Consider the following 24742-nt stretch of genomic DNA (forward strand, 5'->3'; position numbering starts at 1 on the left):
AGGGGGGAGAAGCCATGGTGTAGGAGGGAGAAGCCATGGTGTAGGGAGGAGAAGCCATGGTGTAGGGAGGAGAAGCCATGGTGTAGGGAGGAGAAGCCATGGTGTAGGGGGGAGAAGCCATGGTGTAGGGGGGAGAAGCCATGGTGTAGGGGGGAGAAGCCATGGTGTAGGGAGGAGAAGCCATGGTGTAGGGGGGAGAAGGGGTTAATGGGGAGGAGAGACGGAGGACGACTCAGTTTCCCAGCTCTGATATTAAGTAGTGACTTATTGCCAGTCTCTCTTGTACATCAGCCTGATCATTCACTAATTGGTACATTTATCTAAAAGCATATGAACATACACACACACGCACATTCACACAAACACACATCCACGCACCCACATACACAAGCGGGCGTTGGGCACACATACGCATACGTATGCACATGTAGTACAGACACACACACACCTCAGGCATCATCCATTTTTATTAGGCTCACTGCATCTGACTAGACCTTAAAGGCTTGTCTGTTATTAACGTTTTTATGTACACTGGCATTAATAGAAAATGGATTAAAGTAACACAACATAGCAGTTACTATAGAGGTCATGTGTCCTTCAGCCTCCAACTCATGTCAGATAGATAGGACTAAACCTTTGATTACTTTATTTATAAGAGGTGTCATTTTGACCCCTACCTTTTTGAGACAAAAAGTATTACTTATGAAACAAAATCTTTCTCTGAACTATTGTATTGGTATAACACATCATTTATCTAATTTGTTTGCATACAATATAGCTTAGTATTTGTATTATTTATTTTATACAGTCATTATTACTCATCTTTATCAAGGGTGTCAATCATTTCAGACCCCACTGTATGTCTACAGAGAATACATACTGGACATGTATACACTGTCTTTGTCCCGTTGTTATTAAAGTTGTCATGACATTTTATTGGAAATGCGTTAATATTAGGAGCAACTATAGTACTTCAGTATGTTTGTTTTCTGTGTTTCGGTTTCCTAGAGCGATGCGCCACAATGTTGGCATCTTACTGATAGGACAAGACGGGCCTCAGACCCCTTAAGTCCACCCTCGAAAGGAAGTGTGTGTGTGTGTGTGTGTGCTACTGTTCCTTGGGTCCAAACGAATTAAGACAAAAATAAACCAGTACATTTAACATTATTACACCACTTCATACCTACAATAGAACATTTATAATACCACCATACATGTGTGTGTGTGTGGTGTGTGTGTGTGTGTGCGCGCTAACGTGTGTGTGCGTATGCATGTGTCCGTGCAGCTAGGCCTCCATTTCCCATGACTTGTATAATCCTGTGTAATGTAAGTTCCCTTGTTTCTCACCTCCCTCTGTCTCTCTTCCTCCCCTTCCCCTCTCCCCCCAGGAGAGGAAGTTGTGTGCACACCCATGCCTGGAGATCTACAGAGATGACCTGATCCACTACATGAGTCCTCTGGCTCGCCAGGGAGATTTCTACGTACCAGAGGTCCGTCAGGACCCGGACAGGAGGCTGCTGGGAGACAATTACTCTGAGGAGGACAGAGGGACCGACATCACAGGTACACTACAGCAGGCCCTCGACCAGGGCTCTCCAACCCTGTTCCTGGAGAGCTACCCTCTTGTAGATTTTTGCTCCAACCCCAGTTGTAACTAACCTGATTCAGCTTATCAGCCAGGTGCACTAGATTACGGTCGCTCTCCAAGAACAGGGTTAGAGGTCCCTGCCCGAGACACACAGACACACACACACACACACACTCTCTCCACTGGGCTATACTTAGTACTGTACAAGTAGAGAACATTATTTGGGGTGTCCACCCACTCTGCCCAATGTGGGTGAAAATGTGCTTTGGTTGTGATAATTTCCCTTCCTTATATTATAAAATGCATTTTACCAAGACACGATATGATTCTTCATGTTCTGAATAGTTCAGTGGGGTCTTTCTATAAAATACCATTAACATTATATCCTAAAAGGCAGATTTCGTGATCTAATACATCCGATAATAAGCACCGAGCTATGTTGACAGAGCAGTGCAGCTTTCTTACAGAGACTTTTGGGGATTTTACATGTTGTAGTAGTCTGCAAAGTTGTTTCCATGGGTTGCAGAAAGCTACACTCAACAAAAATATGAACATGTTGGTTTCATGAACTGAAATTAAAGATCCCAGAAATGTTCCATATGCACGAAAATCTTATTTATCAAACATTTTGTGCGCACATTGTTTTTTACTGCGTGATCATTACACAGGTGCACTTTGTGCTGTGGACAATAAAAGGCCAGTCTAAAATGTGCAGTTTTGTCACACAACACAATGCCGCAAATGTCTCAAGTTTTGAGGGAGCGTGCAATTGGCATGCTGACTACAGGAATGTCCACCAGAGCTGGTGCCAGAGAATTCAATTTTCATTTCTCTACCATAAGCCAACATGTCGTGTCTCAAAAACTATATTGATCTCTGTTGTTTTATGTCTTCCGGTTTTCGAGAAGGATGACAAGTTCAACGCTGAGCCTGTCAGTTAGCCTTAATTCTCACACAGTATCCAGCCTAGCTGACGCTATTTTCCAGATTTTTGACCTTTTTTAAAAATCTGGTCTCCATTAATTTAGTCCGCTTAAATGTGGCCATCCTACAAGGGTAAAAACTCAATACATTTTAAACATTTATTTTTCCCATTGGTTAAAATATGTGTTTTTGATTGGACACCCTACATCCGTCAGATTCAACTCTTGACTTTGAAGCCAGTTCCACTGCTTTTTTCCATTCTTCCCCTCTAATCAGGGACTGATTTAGACCTGAGACACCAGGTGGGTGCAATTATTAGGTAGAACAGAAAAGCAGCATGCTCTGGACCTCATAGGGTAAGAGTTGAATACACCTGCCCTACATTATTACATCCATGGGCATACTGTACTATATATTTTAAGGAATACATACTGTATCAATGGAAGCACAATCCTCATATGGATTGGGAGCTTAACACTTTGTCTTTGAGGCCATTGCCCAGTCAATCAGCAGGGGAACCAGTAGGCTTATGCTTCTTTGTTAACTGATTGAATCACTAGTAATAATGGATATGACTGTCCACATTGGAAGGTGTTAGAACACAGATAGCTAGTTGGCAGAGAAATACACATAATGTGAATGTAATGGTGATCCATAGAATAACCGGTCACTCCATGGTATTAGCAGAGAATAGTGTATTTTTGAAAAACTACAAAAACTATGTATAATTAAATTGGACGATAATGTTCAAAAAATATGCAGTATATGTTTTGTGTGTTATTGTCGCATCATTTCAGTTTCCAGTTGGTACCAAAGGGATTTGGACCTTGTTGATGGTTGATGGTTGGTGGTGTTTATGAGCTGAATCCCCACGGTGTGCCGTAGTGTGCCTGTGTTTATGAGCTCCTAGGGTGTGCTCCTGTCCTGTGAATGACACACACACACTCTCTCACACACACACACACACACACACACACACACACACACACACACACACACACACACACACACACACACACACACACACTGTATCATGTGAGTGAGACACACACACACTGTATCCTGTGAGTGACACCCTGTCAGGTGCTAATGAAAGGCTAAGACCCACAGAACACTGCTGTCACTCACCAGGGGGCTGGTCACAGCCACCACCACCACCATATGCCCATAAAACACACAAACACACACACCTGGGTAGACGTCACTTACTAGGGGTCTGTCCTTCACCACCACCATATGTATGGCCTGATGCTGCTCAGTGCTCACCCATACTAGACTGGGCTGGCCTGTATCAGAGTCCCCTGGGCTCCATTAACACTGTGGCATGGCACCTAATGTTTAATCAACAGTAAGAATGAGAGGTGAGGTTTATGAATACTAACAGTGCTGCATCCCAAATGGCACCCTATTGCCTTCCATAGGGCACTACTTTTTACTAGATCCCTATAGGCTATATATGGACCATTTGAGACACAGCCAATGCAACTGCTTTATGAGGATATGTTTAGGAATGACTGGATATATTGGCTCAAATAATTTGGACAGACACTCATGCAGGTAGCTTGATGCAGAACAAAGTCAAAAAGGCGATTTAAAGGAAATAAGGAGGTGTCAGACTAGAAGTGAGACTTGGAGGGGAGCCAAAATAGAGAATGAATGTTTTAGAGAGCGAGAGAGAGAGCGAGATGGTGATACAAGATTAGTCTCCACCCAAACATCACCAGAGATAGAATGTGTTGCTGTGGTTGTGTCATGGAGGTGTTGTACACACTGTCAGTTTGTCTCTGTTGGAGTGTATGGGGGGGGATTCCATAGTAGGTATTGAGGGCCACATATTTGCCTAGATCTAATTCCATGGATGACTCTGCACAAACTGATAAGATGAGAAAGTTGAGTCATCTAAATCAACACATAGCTGTGACTTCATATCTACCATTGACCGCGAAGGCTATATCTCTGAGAGATATCCTTCCAGGGAGCCGTGAGCTTGGCCTACTGCTTTAGCTTGCCCAATTTCCCTTTAAATCATCTTCCACTCAGCTCTTAACCTGCCAAGTGAGCCGTTAACGTTACTCCAGCCACAAGGGAAGGGAGGGGAGGCAGCCTGGTACTGGCCTAGAGGCACGAAATGTGGTGGGCTGGGTATGGACCTACAGGCACGCGGCGGGGCACAGCGTGGTGGGCTGGGTATGGACCTACAGGCACGCAGCGGGGCGGGGCACAGCGTGGTGGGCTGGGTATGGACCTACAGGCACGCAGCGGGGCGGGGCACAGCGTGGTGGGCTGGGTATGGACCTACAGGCACGCAGCGGGGCGGGGTACAGCGTGGTGGGCTGGGTATGGACCTACAGGCACGCAGCGGGGCGGGGCACAGCGTGGTGGGCTGGGTATGGACCTACAGGCACGCAGCGGGGCGGGGCACAGCGTGGTGGGCTGGGTATGGACCTACAGGCATGCAGCGGGGCACGGCGTGATGGGCTGGGTATGGACCTACAGGCACGTAGCGGGGTGGGGCACAGCGTGGTGGGCTGGGTATGGACCTACAGGCACGCAGCGGGGCGGGGCACAGCGTGGTGGGCTGGGTATGGACCTACAGGCACGCAGCGGGGCACAGCGTGGTGGGCTGAGTATGGACCTACAGGCATGCAGCGGGGCACAGCGTGATGGGCTGGGTATGGACCTACAGGCACGCAGCGGGGCGGGGCACAGCGTGGTGGGCTGGGTATGGACCTACAGTCACGCAGCGGGGCACAGCGTGGTGGGCTGAGTATGGACCTACAGGCAGGCAGCGGGGCACAGCGTGATGGGCTGGGTATGGACCTACAGGCACGCAGCGGGGCGGGGCACAGCGTGGTGGGCTGGGTATGGACCTACAGGCACGCAGCGGGGCACAGCGTGGTGGGCTGAGTATGGACCTACAGGCATGCAGCGGGGCACAGCGTGATGGGCTGGGTATGGACCTACAGGCACGCAGCGGGGCGGGGCACAGCGTGGTGGGCTGGGTGTGGACCTACAGGCACGCAGCGGGGCGGGGCACAGCGTGGTGGGCTGGGTATGGACCTACAGGCACGCAGCGGGGCGGGGCACAGCGTGGTGGGCTGGGTATGGACCTACAGGCATGCAGTGGGGCACGGCGTGATGGGCTGGGTATGGACCTACAGGCACGTAGCGGGGCGGGGCACAGCGTGGTGGGCTGGGTATGGACCTACAGGCACGCAGCGGGGCGGGGCACAGCGTGGTGGGCTGGGTATGGACCTACAGGCACGCAGCGGGGCGGGGCACAGCGTGGTGGGCTGGGTATGGACCTACAGGCACGCAGCGGGGTGGGGCACAGCGTGGTGGGCTGAGGGATGGACCTACAGCAGGTGTGTGTTGGGGGGTGGACAGATGTTGTGTGTGTAAATGCATTGAGAGTTGGTGATAGAAAACCTGAGGGTGAAATGTGTGTGCAGGCAGAAATATCCATCTAAACATTTATATGTGTGGTTGTGAAAACCTGTGCACATTGGGGGGTGACTACAAATTGAGAGGGAAATATAATTGTTGCGGCTGCAGCGTTTCGCCAATGTGGTAGCCCATAGCAGGGCCATGCTGTGTTGATGTGATCTAAGAGAACAGAGGAAGAGAGCAGTAACAGGGGTGTGTGTGTGGGGGGAGTAGCAGTGGGATGTTGTGTGTGTGTGTGTGTGGACCCTCTCAATGTTTAATGACCTGTCCTCTCTCACCGTGAGGAATCACATTTTCCAGCCTAATACACCAGTGGGACATCAGTTCTGCACACACATACACACACATGCACATGCACATACACACACATGCACATACACACACATGGACACACACACACACATGCATACAGTGGGGCAAAAAAGTATGTAGTCAGCCACCAATTGTGCAAGTTCTCCCACTTAAAAAGATGAGAGAGGCCTGTAATTTTCATCATAGATACACTTCAACTATGACAGACAAAATGAGGGGGAAAAAATAGAAAATCACATTGTATGATTTTTTATGAATTTATTTGCAAATTATGGTGGAAAATAAGTATTTGGTCACCTAAAGACAAGCAAGATTTCTGGCTCCCACAGACCTCTAACTTCTTTACGAGGCTCCTCTGTCCTCCACTCGTTACCTGTATTAATGGCACCTGTTTGAACTTGTTATCAGTATAAAAGACACCTGTCCACAACCTCAAACAGTCACACTCCAAACTCCACTATGGCCAAGACCAAAGAACTGTCAAAGGACACCTGAAACAAAATTGTAGACCTGCGCCAGACTGGGAAGACTGAATCTGCAATAGGTAAGCAGCTTGGTTTGAAGAAATCAACTGTGGGAGCAATTATTAGGAAATGGAAGACATACAAGACCACTGATAATCTCCCTCGATTTGGGGCTCCACGCAAGATCTCACCCCGTGGGGTCAAAATGATCACAAGAACGGTGAGCAAAAATCCCAGAACCACACGGGGGGACCTAGTGAATGACCTGCAGAGAGCTGGGACCAAAGTAACAAAGCCTACCATCAGTAACACACTACGCCGCCAGGGACTCAAATCCTGCAGTGCCAGACGTGTTCCCCAGCTTAAGCCAGTACATGTCCAGGCCCGTCTGAAGTTTGCTAGAGGGCATTTGGATGATCCAGAAGAAGATTGGGAGAATGTCATATGGTCAGATGAAACCAAAATATAACTTTTTGGTAAAAACTCAACTTGTCGTGTTTGGGGGACAAAGAATGCTGAGTTGCATCCAAAGAACACCATACCTACTGTGAAGCATGGGGGTGGAAACATCATGCTTTGGGGCTGTTTTTCTGCAAAGGGACCAGGATGACTGATCCGTGTAAAGGAAAGAATGAATGGGACCATGTATCGTGAGATTTTGAGTGAAAACCTCCTTCCATCAGCAAGGGCATTGAAGATGAAAAGTGACTGGGTCTTTAAGCACAACAATGATCCTAAACACACCGCCCGGGAAACGAAGGAGTGGGTTCGTAAGAACCATTTCAAGATCCTGGAGTGGCCTAGCCAGTCTCCAGATCTCAACCCCATAGAAAATATTTGGAGGGAGTTGAAAGTCCGTGTTGCCCAGCAACAGCCCCAAAACATCACTGCTCTAGAGGAGATCTGCATGGAGGAATGGGCCAAAATACCAGCAACAGTGTGTGAAAACCTTGTGAAGACTTACAGAAAACGTTTGACCTCTGTCATTGCCAACAAAGGGTATATAACAAAGTACGACGCCAGGACAGCGGAGTCAATCACCACCTTCCGGAGACACCTGAAACCCCACCTCTTTAAGGAATACCTAGGATAGGATAAGTAATCCCTCTCACCCCCCCCCCCTTTAAGATTTAGATGCACTATTGTAAAGTGACTGTTCCACTGGATGTCATAAGGTGAATGCACCAATTTGTAAGTCGCTCTGGATAAGAGCGTCTGCTAAATGACTTAAATGTAAATGTAAATGTATTGAGAAACTTTTGTTATTGACCAAATACTTATTTTCCACCATAATTTGCAAATAAATTCATTAAAAATCCTACAAAGTGATTTTCTGGATTTTTTTCTCTCATTTTGTCTGTCATAGTTGAAGTGTACCTATGATGAAAATTACAGGGGTCTCTCATCCTTTTAAGTGGGAGAACTTGCACAATTGGTGGCTGACTAAATACTTTTTTGCCCAACTGTACATACATACATACTCACTCACTCACTCACTCACTCACTCACTCACTCACTCACTCACTTTAACTAACCTCCAGGCGAGCTTCAATGCCATACAACTCTCCTTCCGTGGCCTCCAACTGCTCTTAAATGCAAGTAAAACTAAATGCATGCTATTCAATCGATCACTGCCCGCCCGTCCAGAATCACTACTCTGGATGGCTCTGACTTCGAATACGTGGACAACTACAAATACCTGGGTGTCTGGTTAGACTGTAAACTCTCCTTCCTTCCACATCTCCAATCCAAAATTAAATCTAGAATCGGCTTCCTGTATCGCAACAAAGCATCCTTCACTCATGCTGCCAAACATACCCTCGTAAAACTGACCATCCTACCAATCCTCGACTTCGGTGATGTCATCTATAAAATAGCCTCCAACACTCTACTCAACAAATTGGATGCGGTCTATCACAGTTCTATCCGTTTTGTCACCAAAGCCCCATATACTACCCACCATTGCGACCTGTACGCTCTCGTTGGTTGGCCCTCGCTTCATACTCGTCGCCAAATCCACTGGCTACAGGTTATCTACAAGTCTGCTAGGTAAAGCCCCGCCTTATCTCAGCTCACTGGTCACCATAGCAGCACCCACTCGTAGCACGCACTCCAGCAGTTATATCTCACTGGTCACCCCCAAAGCCAATTCCTCCTTTGGTTGTCTTTCCTTCCAGTTCTCTGCTGCCCATGACTGGAACGAAGTGCGAAAATCTCTGAAGCTGGAGACTCACATCTCCCTCACTGGCTTTAAGCACCAGCTGACAGAGCAGCTTACAGATCACTGCACCTGTACATAGCCCATCTGTAAACAGCCCATCTGTCTACCTACCTCATCCCCATACAGTATTTATTTATTTATCTTGCTCCTTTGCACCCTAGTATCTCTACCTGCACATTCATCTTCTGCCGATCTACCATTCCAGTGTTTAATTGCTATATTGTAACTACTTCGCCACCATGGGCTATTTATTTCCTTAACTTACCTCATTTTCACTCACTGTATATAGACTTTTTGTTTTCTTTTGTTCTACTGTATTATTGACTGTATGTTGTATTTATTCCACGTATAACTCTGTGTTGTTGTATGTGTCAAATTGCTACGCTTTATCTTGGCCAGGTCACAGTTGCAAATGAGAACTTGTTCTCAACTAGCCTACCTGGTTAAATAAAGGTGAAATAAAAAATATACACACACACACACAGATGACACCACACACACACACACATACACTTTATTTTGCTTTCAGTCACTGATACTTTCACCTCAACTTTCCACCACGTACAGACACACATAGACACACAAATACAGGAGAGTAGAGCAGTGTGGCATTATGTCTGTGGTAGGAAGACTTAGCCCATACAGGCTGTGAGAAACTGGGCTGAGGCAAAGCTTTCCTCTAAAGCCAGCCTTATCAAATTTGTTTATACAGCCCTTCGTACATCAGCTGATATCTCAAAGTGCTGTACAGAAACCCAGCCTAAACCCCCAAACAGCAAGCAATGCAGGTTTAAGCACGTTGGCTAGGAAAAACTCCCTAGAAAGGCGAAAACCTAGGAAGAACCTTAGAGAGGAACCAGGCTATGAGGGGTGGCCAGTCCTCTTCTGGCTGTGCCGGATGGAGATTATAACAGAAGATGTTCAAATGTTCATAAATGACTAGCATGGTCAAATAATAGGTCTGGGACAGGTAGCACGTCCTGATTCCATAGTCGCAGGCAGAACAGTTGAAACTGGAGCAGCAGCATGGCCAGGTGGAAAGGGGACAGCAAGGAGTCATCATGCCAGGTCATCGTGAGGCATGGTCCTAGGGCTCAGGTCCTCAGAGAGAGAAAGCGAGAATTAGAGAGAGCATACTTAAATTCACACAGGACACCGGATAAGACCGGAGAAGTACTCCAGATATAACAAACTGACCCTAGCCCCCCGACACATAAACTACTGCATACTGGAGGCTGAGACAGGAGGGGTCAGGAGACACTGTGGCCCCATCCGATTATACCCCCGGACAGGGCCAAACAGGAAGGATATAACCCCACCCACTTTGCCAAAGCACAGCCCCCACACCACTATAGGGATGTCTTCAACTACCAACTTACCATCCTGAGGCAAGGCCGAGTATAGCCCACAAAGATCTCCACCACGGCACAACCAAAGGGGGGATGCCAACCCCGACAGGAAGATCACATCAGCGACTCAACCCACTCAAGTGACGCACCCCTCCTTGGGAAGGCTTGAAAGAGCACCAGTAAGCCAGTGACTCAGCCCCTGTAATAGGGTTAGAGGCAGAGAATCCCAGTGGAAAGAGGGGAACCGGCCAGGCAGAGACAGCAAGGGCGGTTCGTTGCTCCAGAGCCTTTCCGTTCACCTTCACACTCCTGGGCCAGACTACACTCAATCATATGACCCACTGAAGAGATGAGTCTTCAGTAAAGACTTAAAGGTTGAGAACGAGTTTCCGTCTCTCACATGGGTAGGCAGACCATTACATAAAAATGGAGCTCTATAGGAGAACGCCCTGCCTCCAGCTGTTTGCTTAGAAATTCTAGGGACAATTAGGAGGTCTGCGTCTTGTGACCGTAGCGTACATGTAGGTATGTACGGCAGGACCAATTCAGAGAGATAGGTAGGAGCAAGCCTATGTAATGCTTTGTAGGTTAGCAGTAAAACTTTGAAATCAGCCCATGCCTTGACAGGAAGCCAGTGTAGGGAGGCTAGCACTGGAGTAATATGATAAAAATTTTGGGTTCTCGTCAGGATTCTAGCAGCCGTATTTAGCACTAACTGAAGTTTATTTAGTGCTTTATCCGGGTAGCCGGAAAGTAGAGCATTGCAGTAGTCTAACCTAGAAGTAACAAAAGCATGGATACATTTTTCTGCATCATTTTTGGACAGAAAGTTTCTGATTTTTGCAATGTTACATAGATGGAAAAAAGCTGTCCTTGAAACAGTCTTGATATGTTCGTCAAAAGAGAGATCAGGGTCCAGAGTAACGCCGAGGTCCTTCAGTTTTATTTGAGACGACTGTACAACCATTAAGATTAATTGTCAGATTCAACAGAAGATCTCTTTGTTTCTTGAGACCTAGAACAAGCATCTCTATTTTGTCCGAGTTTAAAAGTAGAACGTTTGCAGCCATCCACTTCCTTATGTCTGAAACACAGGCTTCTAGTGAGGGCAATTTTGGGGCTTCACCATGTTAAATTGAAATGTACAGCTATGTGTCATCCGCATAGCAGTGAAAGTTAACATTATGTTTTTGAATGACATCCCCAATAGGTAAAATATATAATGAAAACAATTGTGGTCCTAAAACGGAACCTTGAGGAACATTGAAATTTACAGTTGATTTGTCAGAGGACAAACCATTCACATAAAACAAACTGATATCTTTCCGACAGATAAGATCTAAACCAGGCCAGAACTTGTCTATGTAGACAATTTTGGGTTTCCAATCTCTCCAAAGGAATGTGGTGATCAATGGTTTCAAAAGCAGCACTAAGGCCTAGGAGCATGAGGACAGATGCAGTGCCTCGGTCTGATGCCATTAAAAGGTCATTTACCACCTTCACAAGTGCAGTCTCAGTGCTATGATGGGGTCTAAAGCATTTCGTATACATTGATTGTCTTCAGGAAGGCAGTGTGTTGCTGCGCAAAAGCCTTTTCTAACATTTTTGAGAGGAATGGAAGATTCGATATAGGCCGATTAGTTTTTTAAATATTTTCTGGGTCAAGATTTGGCTTTTTCAAGAGAGGCTTTATTACTGCCACTTTTAGTGAGTTAGGTACACATCCGGTGGATAGAGAGCCGTTTATTATGTTCAACATAGGAGGGCCAAGCACAGGAAGCAGCTCTTTCAGTAGTTTAGTTGGAATAGGGTCCAGTATGCAGCTTGACGGTTTAGAGGCCATGATTATTTTCATCATTGTGTCAAGAGATATAGTACTAAAACACTTGAGTGTCTCTCTTGATCCTAGGTCTTGGCAGAGTTGTGCAGACTCAGGACAACTGAGCTTTGAAGGAATACGCAGATTTAAAGAGGAGTCCGTAATTTGCTTTCTAATAATCATGATCTTTTCTTTAAAGAAGTTCATGAATTTATTACTGCTGAAGTGAAAGTCATTATATCTTGGGGAATGCTGCTTTTTAGTTAGCTTTGCGACAGTATTAAAAATACATTTCGGATTGTTCTTATTTTCCTCAATTAAGTTGGAAAAATAGGATGATCGAGCAGCAGTATGGGCTCTTCGATACTGCACGGTACTGTCTGGTGTGGTGCCATTTCCGGTCAAATTTTATGGAAGCTTGCTTCAGAGCTCGGGTATTTTCTGTATACCAGGGAGGTAGTTTATTCTGAGAATTGTTTTTAGTTTTAAGGGGTGCAACTGCATCTAGGGTATTGCGCAAGTTTAAATTGAGTTCCTCAGTTAGGTGGTCAACTGATTTTTGTCCTCTGACGTCCTTGGGTAGGCAGAGGGAGTCTGTAAGGGCATCAGGGAATCTTTGTGTTGTCTGTGAATTTATAGCACGACTATTGATGCTCCTTGGTTGGGGTCTGAGCAGATTACATGTTGCAATTGCAAACATAATAAAATGGTGGTCCGATAGTCCAGGATTATGAGGAAAAACATTAAGATCCACAACATATATTCCATGGGACAAAACTAGGTCCAGAGACGTGTTGGACAAAACCCACTGAGTCGATGATGGCTCCGAAAGCCTTTTGGAGTGGGTCTGTAGACTTTTCCATGTGAATATTAAAGTCACTAAAAATGTGAATATTATCTGCTATGACTACAAGGTCCAATAGGAATTCAGGGAACTCGATGAGGAACGCTGTATATGGCTCAGGAGGCCTGTAAACAGTAGCTATAAAAAGTGCTTGCATAGATTTCATGACTAGAAGCTCAAAAGACAAAAACTTCATTATTTGTTTTTTAAATTGAAATTTGCTATCGTAAATGTTAGCAACACCTTTGCCTTTACGGGATGCACGGGGGATATGGTCACTAGTGTAGCCAGGAGGTGAGGCCTCATTTAACACAGTAAATTAATCAGGCTTAATCCATGTTTCAGTCAGGCCAATCACATCAAGATTATGATCAGTGATTAGTTCATTGACTATAATTGCCTTTGAAGTAAGGGATCTAGCATTAAGTAGCTCTATTTTGAGATGTGAGGTATCACGATCTCTTTCAATAATGACAGGAATGGAGGAGGTCTTTATCCTAGTGAGATTGCTAAAGCGAACAGTATCATCACACAGACCCTTACACACACACTTACACAGAGACAAACTGGGACTTGGACCCAGTTATCTAACTGATCTAACTGCACAACAAAAGTCCTCCAAGGCAAGCACAGTGACTGGGACTTCAGCTGGGAATAACACAACACCCTTCTGTCTACACGACTCAGGATCTTCAGTAGGAGATTGGGATGTAAAATGTGCAACACAGACACACACACGCGCACACACAAGCATGTGCACACACACCCATGACACTCATGGCAACCAGAAGATGTAATCTCTCTCTCTCTCTGTCCCCTCCACACATGGCTGCAGACCTACTGAATGTTGAGTAGCAGTGACAAATCCTGCTCCTCTCTATTCCCTGTGTCCCCGGCTGACGGTGTGTGTGTGTGTGTGTGTGTGTGTGTGTGTGTGTGTGTGTGTGTGTGTGTGTGTGTGTGTGTGTGTGTGTGTGTGTGTGTGTGTGTGTGTGTGTGTGTGTGTCAGATTTCAGTTTCCACTACCTTCTATCCATCACATGTAAATTAGTCTAGTATGAATTAAACAGTGACAGCTCTTGGCTAGATTTCAGTTGCACTGCAATGAGGCAGTTTTATTCAGAAAAACATTGGTTGGGAGTTTGTGTCTGTGTGAACAGCACATTTTTTCAGCTTAGCTTTGTTTCATAGCTATTTACTATAATTTTACTCATGTCGCCAAGTGTAGGCTAACTGAAGTCACAGAGGAGGAAATGGTTTGACTTATTGTCCTGACAGTGTTGTTTGGTGTCATTTCATTAGTTGCACATTGGTCCATTTGGAATGATATGGAAAGAGATAGACAGGTGGTAAACCCTTTAACATAAACTGCTGTCAACAGCTCAGTCTTTGGTGAGTTTGACATTTCCTATCAGCTTCAACTTCATCTCTGTCTCTTCTGTTCATCTGCAGTCTGTCTTTTTCTCTTGGTCTCTCTCTCCCTCTTTGTCCTTGGGTGATGTGCGTGAGCGAGCGTGAGCCACTGTGACAGAATGAGATAAATTAACATTAGGACAGACATGATCCTTCCTATCTGCTATTAGGTACACTGGAGTACACAAACCAAACCATCACTCTGCTGCAAAAACACTGACAGACACTAAAAACTGAAACGCAAAACGATTTGTGTTGTATTTATCACTTAGAAATGCTGAGTTTGAAGTGTCCCTTCTTGAGCTTATGCCCAACACTCATACAGAGAGTGATATATACATGTTCTCAGTGCAGTGTTCGTACAAAATGGTTTCTCAGGTCTGAAATGTATATCATCATTTCTGTTAATATAATTTATTAGGCACAGTTTTAAAATATTTGATCAATCACATAATAATGGTACATATCAGCCAGGATCAGAATATGACATTTTAGCGTGTCCATACAGTATGTGCACATATCACCTGCATGTGTGCGAGTGGGCCATTGCTCAAGGAGAGACTACAGTTAGACATTTTAGCAGCAGGCAGGCCAAGCCTATAAAATATGATAGAAACAGACTAACTAGGTAGCTAATTCAAAACATATTGTAGCCTGGCTAGTTATCCCTCTAGTTAACTGTTTAGCTATTATTAGCATGTATTCATGTTTTGTCAAAATTATCCACCGACACTCGCAAATAAGGTCATATAAAGTTGATGTACACAGACGTGGGCTGCCCAGTGATACGAGCCTACCAGATGAGCTAAATCACTTCTATGCTCGCTTCGAGGCAAGCAACACTGAGGCATGCATGAGAGCATCAGATGTTCCAGGTGACTGTGTGATCACGCTCTCCGTAGGCGACATGAGTAAGACATACACAAGGCTGCAGGGCCAGATGGATTACCAGGACGTGTGCTCCGGGCATGTGCTCACCAACTGACAGGTGTCTTCACTGACATTTTCAACATGTCCCTGATTAGGTATGGACAGGTGTCTTTTACACTGATAGCAAGTTGAAACAGGTGCCATTAATACAGGTAACAAGTGGAGGACAGAGGAGCCTCTTAAAGAAGTGGTCCTTCTGTAGCTCAGTTGGTAGAGCATGGCGCTTGTAACGCCAGGGTAGTGGGTTCGATCCCCGGGACCACCCATACGTAGAATGTATGCACACATGACTGTAAGTCGCTTTGGATAAAAGCGTCTGCTAAATGGCATATATTATATTATATTATCATATATATTATAAGAAGTTACAGGTCTGTGAGAGCCAGACATCTTGCTTGTTTGTAGGTGACCAAATACTTATTTTCCACCATAATTTGCAAATAAATTCATTAAAAATCCTACAATGTGATTTTCTGGGGGAAAAAATCTAATTTTGTCTGTCATAGTTGAAGTGTACCTATGATGAAAATTACAGGCCACTCTCGTCTTTATAAGTGGGAGAACTTGCACAATTGGTGGCTGACCACCTTCTAGCACCTGGAATTGTGATACAGTGAAATAATCTGTCTGTAAACAATTGTTACTGTGTCATGCACACAGTAGATGTCCTAACCGACTTGCCAAAACTATAGTTTGACAAGAAATTTGTGGATCTGGAGCCCCAGATCGAGGGAGATTATCAGTGGTCTTGTATGTCTTCCATTTCCTAATAATTGCTCCCACAGTTGATTTCTTCAAACCAAGCTGCTTACCTATTGCAGATTCAGTCTTCCCAGCCTGGTGCAGGTCTACAATTTTGTTTCTGGTGTCCTTTGACAGCTCTTTGGTCTTGGCCATAGTGGAGTTTGGAGTGTGACTGGTTGAGGTTGTGGACAGGTGTCTTTATAATGATAACAAGTTCAAACAGGTGCCATTAATACAGATAACGGGTGGAGGACAGAGCCTCTTAAAGAAGTTAGAGGTCTGTGGGAGCCAGAAATCTTGCTTGTTTGTAGGTGACCAAATACTTATTTTCCACCATAATTTGCAAATAAATTCATAAAAAATCCTACAATGTGATTTTCTGGATTTTTTTTCTCATTTTGTCTGTAGTCGTTGAAGTGTAGCTATGATGAAAATTACAGGCCTCTCTCATCTTTTTAAGTGGGAGAACTTGCACAATTGGTGGCTGACTAAATACTATTTTGCCCCCACTGTACACTAAGTTGACAGTGCCTTTAAACAGCTTGGAAAATTCCAGAAAATGATGTCATGGCTTTAGAAGCTTCTGATAGGCTAATTTACATAATTTGAGTCAATTGGAGGTGTAGCTATGGATGTATTTCAAGGCCTAGCTTCAAACTCAGTGTCCCTTTGATTGACATCATGGGACAATCAAAAGAAATCAGCCAAGACCTCAGAAAAAAAGTGTAGACCTCCACAAATCTGGTTCATCCTTGGGAGCAATTTCCAAATGCCTGAAGGTACCACTTTCATCTGTACAAACAATAGTATGCAAGTATGAACACCATGGGACCACGCAGCCGTCATATCGCTCAGGAAGGAGACTCGTTTTGTCTCCTAGAGAAGAACATACAAAAAGTGCAAATCAATCCCAGAACAACAGCAAATGACCTTGTGAAGATGCTGGAGGAAACAGGTACAAAAGTATCTATATCCACAGTAAAACAAGTCCTATATTGACTTATTATTATATATTACATAACCTGAAAGGCCGTTCAGCAAGGAAGAAACCACTGCTCCAAAAGCACCATTAAAAAAAAGCCAGACTACGGTTTGCAACTGCACATGGGGACAAAGATCATACTTTTGGAGAAATGTCCTCTGGTCTGATAAAATTAAAATAGAACTGGTTGGCCATAATGACAATCGTTATGTTTGGAGGAAAAAGGGGGAGGCTTGCAAGCCGGAGAACACCATCCCAGCCGTGAAGCACGGGGTCGCAGCATCATGTTGTTGGGGTGCTTTGCTGCAGAAGGGGCTGGTGCACTTCACAAAATAGATGTCAACCTGAGGCAGGAAAATTATGTGGATATATTGATGCAACATCTCAAGTCATCAGTAAGTAAAAGCTTGGTCACAAATGGGTGTCCCAAATGGACAATGACCCTGAGCAAAGTTGTGGCAACATGGCTTAAGGACAACAAAGTCAGGGTATTGGAGTGGGCATCACAAAGCCCTGAACTCAATCCCATAGAAAATGTGTGGGCAGAACTGAAAAGGCGTGTGCGAGCAGAGGCCTACAAACCTCACTCAGTTACACCAGCTCTGTCAACAGGAATGGGCCAAAATGCACCCAACTTATTGTGGGAAGCTTGTGGAAGGCTACCCAAAACGTTTGACCCAAGTTAAACAATTTACAGGCAATGCTGCTAAATGGTAATTGGGTGTATGTAAACGTCTGACCCACTGGGAATGTGATGAAAGAAGTAAAAGCTGAAATAAATCATTCTCTCTACTATTATTCTGACATTTCACATTCTTAAAATAAAGTTGGTGATCCTAACTGACCTAAAACAGGGAATTTTACTAGGATTAAATGTGAGGAATTGTGAAAACTGAGTTTAAATGTATTTGGCAAGGGTGTATGTAAACATCCGATTTCAACTGTATATAGGTTCAGAACTTTTGTGAAATAGCACCGTTACAAAAGGAAATCAAACTGGAAGGCCAGGACTAAAAGTAGAGGAAGACCAGGACTAAAAGTAGAGGAAGACCAGGACTAAAAGTAGAGGAAGACCAGGACTAAAAGTAGAGGAAGACCAGGACTAAAAGTAGAGGAAGACCAGGACTAAAAGTAGAGGAAGACCAGGACTAAAAGTAGAGGAAGACCAGGACTAAAAGTAGAGGAAGACCAGGACTAAAAGTAGAGGAAGACCAGGACTAAAAGTAGAGGAAGACCAGGACTAAAAGTAGAGGAAGACTAGGACTAAAAACAAACCAATTAGAACTATTGTATGTAATGAATAATCGGTGAGAAAAAAGGTGTACATTCACGCACAGAGCGCAGCAGGTGTCTATTTCGCCTTTGCAGAAGGCAGGAATCGTGGTCACAGGCAGACAATGGTCAAACACAGGTAGGCAAACAGGCAGGTGAATCAAAACTAGGACTGATGGCTATAACTGGTTCTCACAAACAAGCTAGGGAAAGGCTTCGAGTCTAAATGAATACCTCAAATGCACAAACCAAATTAACTGAACTAAATAAGGAGCTGATGAGCCCAGGTGAGGAACTAACATCAATGAACAAAAATGAAAGACAGGGCTACGTTCAAGAACACAACGAAACAGAACACAAGGTTGTCTTGTGAAAATAAAATACAGCACCTTATATTGCATTATTAAAGCTGATCCACCCCCTACATAAAAAAAAATGTTTAAATGAGGTGCTCAACTAGACCTTGGTTAATCCTCAGTCTGACGAGATACTGGGTGTGCAGGGTTTTGATCCAGCCTTGCTCAAACACATCAGAGCCACATTTACAGTGCATTCGGGAAAGTATTCAGACTCTTTACTCAGTACTTTGTCTTCTTGGGTATGACGCTACAAGCTTGGCACACCTGTCTTTGCCTTGGTCCTGACTAGTCTCCCAGTCCCTGGCACTGAAAAACATCGCCACAGCATGATTCTGCCACCACCATGCTTCACCGTAGGGATTCATCAGACCAGATAATCTTGTTTCTCATGGTCTGAGAGTCTTTAGGAGCCATTTGGCAAACTGCAAGCGGGCTGTCATGTGCCTTTTACTGAGGAGTGGCTTTCGTCTGGCCACTCAAATCAAATGTTAATTGTCACATACACATGGTTAGCAAATGCTAATGCGAGTGTAGTGAAATGCTTGTGCTTCTGGTTCCGACAGTGCAGTACAATCTAACAAGTAATCTAACAGTTCTCCAACAACTACCTAATACACACAAATCTAAAGGGGGGGTGAATGAGAATGTGTACATATAAATAGATGGATGAGCGATGGCCGAGCGACATAGGCAAGGTGCAGTAGATGGTATAAAATACAGCATATACATATGATATGGCTCTGGCCCCCCAATGGTGGAACAAACTCCCTCACGACACCAGGACAGCGGAGTCAATCACCACCTTCCGGAGACACCTGAAACCCCACCCCACCTTAAGGAATACCTAGGATAGGATAAGTAATCCCTCTCACCCCCCCCCCCCCTTTAAGATTTAGATGCACTATTGTAAAGTGACTGTTCCACTGGATGTCATAAGGTGAATGCACCAATTTGTAAGTCGCTCTGGATAAGAGTGTCTGCTAAATGACTTAAATGTAAATGTAAATGTAAATGTATATGAGTAATGTAAGATATGTAAACATTATTAAAGTGGCATTGTTTAAAGTGTCATATGTCCGTCTATGTATTGTCTATCTATCTATCTAGCTCTCGTCTGTCTGTGTCTCTGTCTGTGTCTGTCTGTGTCTGTTGATTCACATATGTTATATGCTCATCATTTTCATTCATTCTGCTTAGTAACACAGTGCCAACAAAAAGGTATGCATTCTCTTTAGTCTTACCTGTCTTTTTCTCCCTAAGCGTGGCCTCTAACTATTCTTACTTTCTCTCTCCCTGTCTCACTAGGTGCGGACTCCAATAGTGAGTGCAGTTCAGGGAGTGGTGTTTTCCTGTCAGACAGCAGAGAGACCTCCCTAGCCCCATCCAGCGTCCCCTCCCTGATCCGACACTACAGAGGAGGAACAGGAGGAGGAGGAGGTGAAGACCGCAGTGACAGGAGCTCCAGCTCCTCGTCCTTTGAGGAGTTGGACATGGAACTCCCAGATGGACAGGAGGAAGCAGGGACAGAGCAAGCTAGCGACGCCCCCGGCAACAAGCACCTAGAGACAACCACAGAGGAGAGAGGGGTTGTAGCCGGGGGGGAGGAGTGAGGGGATGATGTGGAGGAGAAGAAGAAGTGGAGGTTGGGTGAGGAGGAGAGATTCTAATGTGCAGTTTTCTATGGCTCTTTTTCAATTAGTCTTTCCTTGATTCCTCCCATTTTGCACTTCCTCCTCCAATATGGTTGAGGTGAGGAAATAGGATCCAGGGAATCACAGAAAGACTTATTGAGATAGAGTCATTGTGTCTTCCTACAAGTACAGTTTTTTTTACATTCCCAAACCTATTTTAAGGTGATGAGTTAGTCTGATGAGTGTTTTGTGTTGAGCTGTTGGTCAGGCAGAGTTCCAAAGGGAAAATTATTTCCTTCTTTCTGTCCTACTGTTGGTTGGCTGACAGAAAATAGCCTACTTGTAAAAAATATAAAAAATATCAGGTAACCTGAGTTTCTTGAAATCCATGTTTGTTTTTAAGTACTTCATTGATATGATAAGCATGGTGAACAAGTGTGTTTGGATGCATTTTAGATTTTTATTTTACTTGATTGTTATGTTTTACTATTAAAATTAAAATTATCATCCCTTGTGACTGATGTTTTGACCTTCATCCTGTAATTGCAGTAAAACTGTAGTGTATCAATATTAGATGATCTTACTTTAGATTTCTATATAGTGTTTTTCCTTTGAGTAAGACACAAACTATTTAGAATATGTTTGTTTGGGTATGTTTTTCCATACTGTTTATTTTTCCCATCCTTTCAATCTGACCAAACAACTTGAAATCTATAAAATCAGTATAAGTACTGTATAAGCCGGTTGGTTTGAGCCCTGAATGCTGAAAGCTGTGGTATATTAGACTGTATACCACGGGTATGACCAACAAAAAAAAACTATTTACTGGTCTAATTAAGTTGGTAACCAGGTTATAATAGCAATAAGGCACCTCTGGGTGGAGGGTGGTATACCTAGTCAGTTGTACAACTGAAATGTTTCTTCCGCATTTAATCAAACTCCTCTGAATTAGAGAGGTGCGGGGGGCTGCCTTAATGGACATCCACATCATCGGCGCCACAGACTTGCTCAGGGGCAGAACAACAGATTTTTACCTTGTCAGCTCGTAACGGTTACTGGCCCAACGGTCCTACAAACCTGCTGCCCCATAAATGGCCAATATACCACAGCTAAGTGCTGTTCTTATGCACAACGCAATGCAGAGTGCCTGGATACAGCCCATAGCCTTGGTATATTGGCCATTTTAAATATGTCATGTTTTAAACTGGATAATATGGGTCCTGGCTGCTGATTGGCTGAAACAGAATTTCAGTCGTGTGTGTATATAAGACAATATACCATAGTATGATGCAAAAATACTTGTTTATTGTTCTATTTATGTTGTCAACCAGTTTATAATAGCAATAGCAACTTGGGTTTGTTGTATATGCCAAGTATACCACACCCCCTCTGGCCTTATTGCTTAATTCTATCCCGATGTCACAAGAATGTCAAAAAGATCATCAAGGACAACAACCCCCTGAGCCACTGCCTGTTCACCACGCTACCATCCAGAAGGCGAGGTCAGTACAGGTGCATCAAAGCTGGGGCCGAGAGACTGAAAAAAAAGCTTTATCTTACGGCCATCAGACTTTTAAATAGCCGTCACTAGCACATTAGAGGCTGCTGCCCTAAATAGCCTTGGTTTCTCAAATGATTGCCTCGCCTGGTTCACCAACTACTTCTCTGATAGAGTTCAGTGTGTCAAATCGGAGGGCCTGTTGTCCGGACCTCTGGCAGTCTATGGGGGTCCCACAGGGTTAAATTCTTGGACCGACTCTCTTCTCTGTATACATCAATGATGTTGCTCTTGCTGCTGGTGAGTCTCTGATCCACCTCTACGCAGATGACACCATTCTGTATACTTCTGGCCCTTCTTTGGACACTGTGTTAACAACCCTCCAGACGAGCTTCAATGCCATACAACTCCTTCCGTGGCCTCCAATTGCTCTTAAATACAAGTAAAACTAAATGCATGCTCTTCAACCGAACGCTGCCTGCACCCGCCCGCCCGTCCAACATCACTACTCTGGACAGTTCTGACTTAGAATATGTGGACAACTACAAATAGCTAGGTGTCTGGTTAGACTGTAAACTCTCCTTCCAGACTCACATCAAACATCTCCAATCCAAAATTAAATCTAGAATTGGCTTCCTATTTTGCAATAAAGCATCCTTCACTCATGCTGCCAAACATACCCTTGTAAAACTGACCATCCTACCTACCCTCGACTTCGGCGATGTCATTTACAAAATAGCCTCCAATACCCTACTCAATAAATTGGATGCAGTCTATTACAGTGCCATCCGTTTGGCCACCAAAGCCCCATATACTGCCCACCACTGCGACCTGTACGCTCACGTTGGCTGGCCCTCGCTTCATACTTGTCGCCAAACCCACTGGCTCCATGTCATCTACAAGACCCTGCTAGGTAAAGTCCCCCCTTATCTCACCTCACTGGTCACCATAGCAGCACCCAACTGTAGCACGTGCTCCAACAGGTATATCTCTCTGGTCACCCCCAAAAACCAATTATTCCTTTGGTCACCTCTCCTTCCAGTTCTCTGCTGCCAATGACGAGTGAATTACAAAAATCTCTGAAACTGGAAACACTTATCTCCCTCAAAAGCTTTAAGCACCAACTGTCTGAGCAGCTCACAGATTACTGCACCTGTACATAACCCATCTATAATTTAGCCCAAACAACTACCTCTCCCCCTACTGTATTTATTGATTTATTTATGCTCCTTTGCACCCCATTATTTCTCTCTACCTTGCACATTCTTCCACTGCAAATCTACCATTCCAATGTTTTACTTGCTATATTGTATTTACTTTGCCACCATGGCCTTTTTTTTGCCTTTACCTCCCTTATCTCACCTCATTTGCTCACATTATATATAGACTTATTTTTCTACGGTATTATTGACTGTATGTTTGTTTTACTCCATGTGTAACTCTGTGTTGTTGTTTGTGTCGAACTGCTTTGCTTTATCTTGGCCAGGTCGCAAATGTAAATGAGAACTTGTTCTCAACTTGCCTACCAGGTTAAATAAAGGTGAAAACAAAATATATATATATACACAGACTTGAAATCACTGGCCACTTTAATAATGAAACACTAGCCACTTTAATAATGTTTACATATCTTGTATTACTCATCTCATATGTACAGTTGAAGTCGGAAGTTTACATACACTTAGGTTGGAGTCATTAAAACTTGTTTTTCAACCACTGCAAACATTTTTTGTTAACAAACTATAGTTTTGGCAAGTCGGTTAGGACATCCACTTTGTGCATGACACAAGTCATTTTTCTAACAATTGTTTACAGACAGATTATTTCACTTAATCACAATCCCAGTGGGTCAGAAGTTTACATACACTAAATTGACTGTCTTTAAACAGATTGGAAAATTCCAGAAAATGATGTAATGTCTTTAGAAGCTTCTGATAGGCTAATTGACATCATTTGAGTCAATTGCTATGATATGCTCAGCTGTGAGTAAATAAAATGGGAGAGATTAAGAAGGGAGGGATGAGAGGGAGGAATTGGGAGTGTACAGATGACACAGAGGGATGTATACATCTGTAATTAAATAACTGGGAGACCAGAAATCAAAGTTTTATGCAAACGGTTATGTATATTCATGAGCAGCAGTGTTAAGGTATTTTCAAGATCACACCATTTATTCCACTCTCAGATAGATGAATAATACAAGGCAGGCAGGGAAGAATCTCCCTGAGTGTGCCTCAAATGGAACCCTATTCCCTACATAGAGCATTACTTTGACCAGGACACATAGCGTTCTGGTCAAAAGTAGTGCACTATGTAGGGAATAGGGTGTTGTTTGTTACACATTCCCTGTCTGCTTTAGTCCTGAATGGATGTCTTTCTAGACACAACCTTGTGGATGATACATTACTCACCAATTGTCAGCGTAGAGCACACCATTGTCACACAGTGGATATCATAAATATTCACCCCCCTTGGATTTCTTCATTTTATTATGTTACAAAGTGGGATTCAAATAGATTTATTTAATAGGCTTTTGTGAACAATCTACACAAAACATTAATATCAAAGTGGAAGTAAACAATCAGATTTTATTTTTAAGATTAGTGAAAAATAAAGCACGAATATACCCCCTGAGTCAATACTTAATTTTTTACAAATGTTATCATTTAGCAGACGCTCTTATCCATTGCGATTTACAGGAGCAATTAGGGTTAAGAGCCTTGCTTAAGGGCAAATTGACATTGTTCACCAGGTCTGCCTCATGGTAACTTCCCTGAGCAGTTTCCTTCCTGTCCTGCAGCTCAGTTCAAAAGGACGACTGTATCTCAGATGTGTCTGGGTGGTTTAATACATCATCCACAGCATAATTATTAACTTGACCATGCTTAAATTGATATTCAATGTCTGATATCTTATTGTTAACCATCTACCAATCACTGCCCTTC

General features: G+C 44.0%; 1 protein-coding gene across 1 annotated transcript in view; it reads left to right on the forward strand.

Annotated features, from left to right (window-relative positions):
* Window positions 1–20808, forward strand: part of LOC124029182 (testis-expressed protein 264 homolog) — a 115927-nt gene extending 95119 nt beyond the window's left edge. The window contains exons 3-4 of the mRNA XM_046340990.1: window positions 1389–1563; window positions 19974–20808. Of these exons, the coding sequence (XP_046196946.1) occupies window positions 1389–1563; window positions 19974–20278 (480 nt within the window). The 3' untranslated portion in view covers window positions 20279–20808. The remainder of the gene's footprint in view (window positions 1–1388; window positions 1564–19973) is intronic.
* Window positions 20809–24742: the final 3934 nt, after the last annotated feature.

Source organism: Oncorhynchus gorbuscha, linkage group LG03 (genome assembly GCF_021184085.1).
Source record: "Oncorhynchus gorbuscha isolate QuinsamMale2020 ecotype Even-year linkage group LG03, OgorEven_v1.0, whole genome shotgun sequence".
Taxonomy (NCBI): Eukaryota; Metazoa; Chordata; class Actinopteri; order Salmoniformes; family Salmonidae; genus Oncorhynchus; species Oncorhynchus gorbuscha.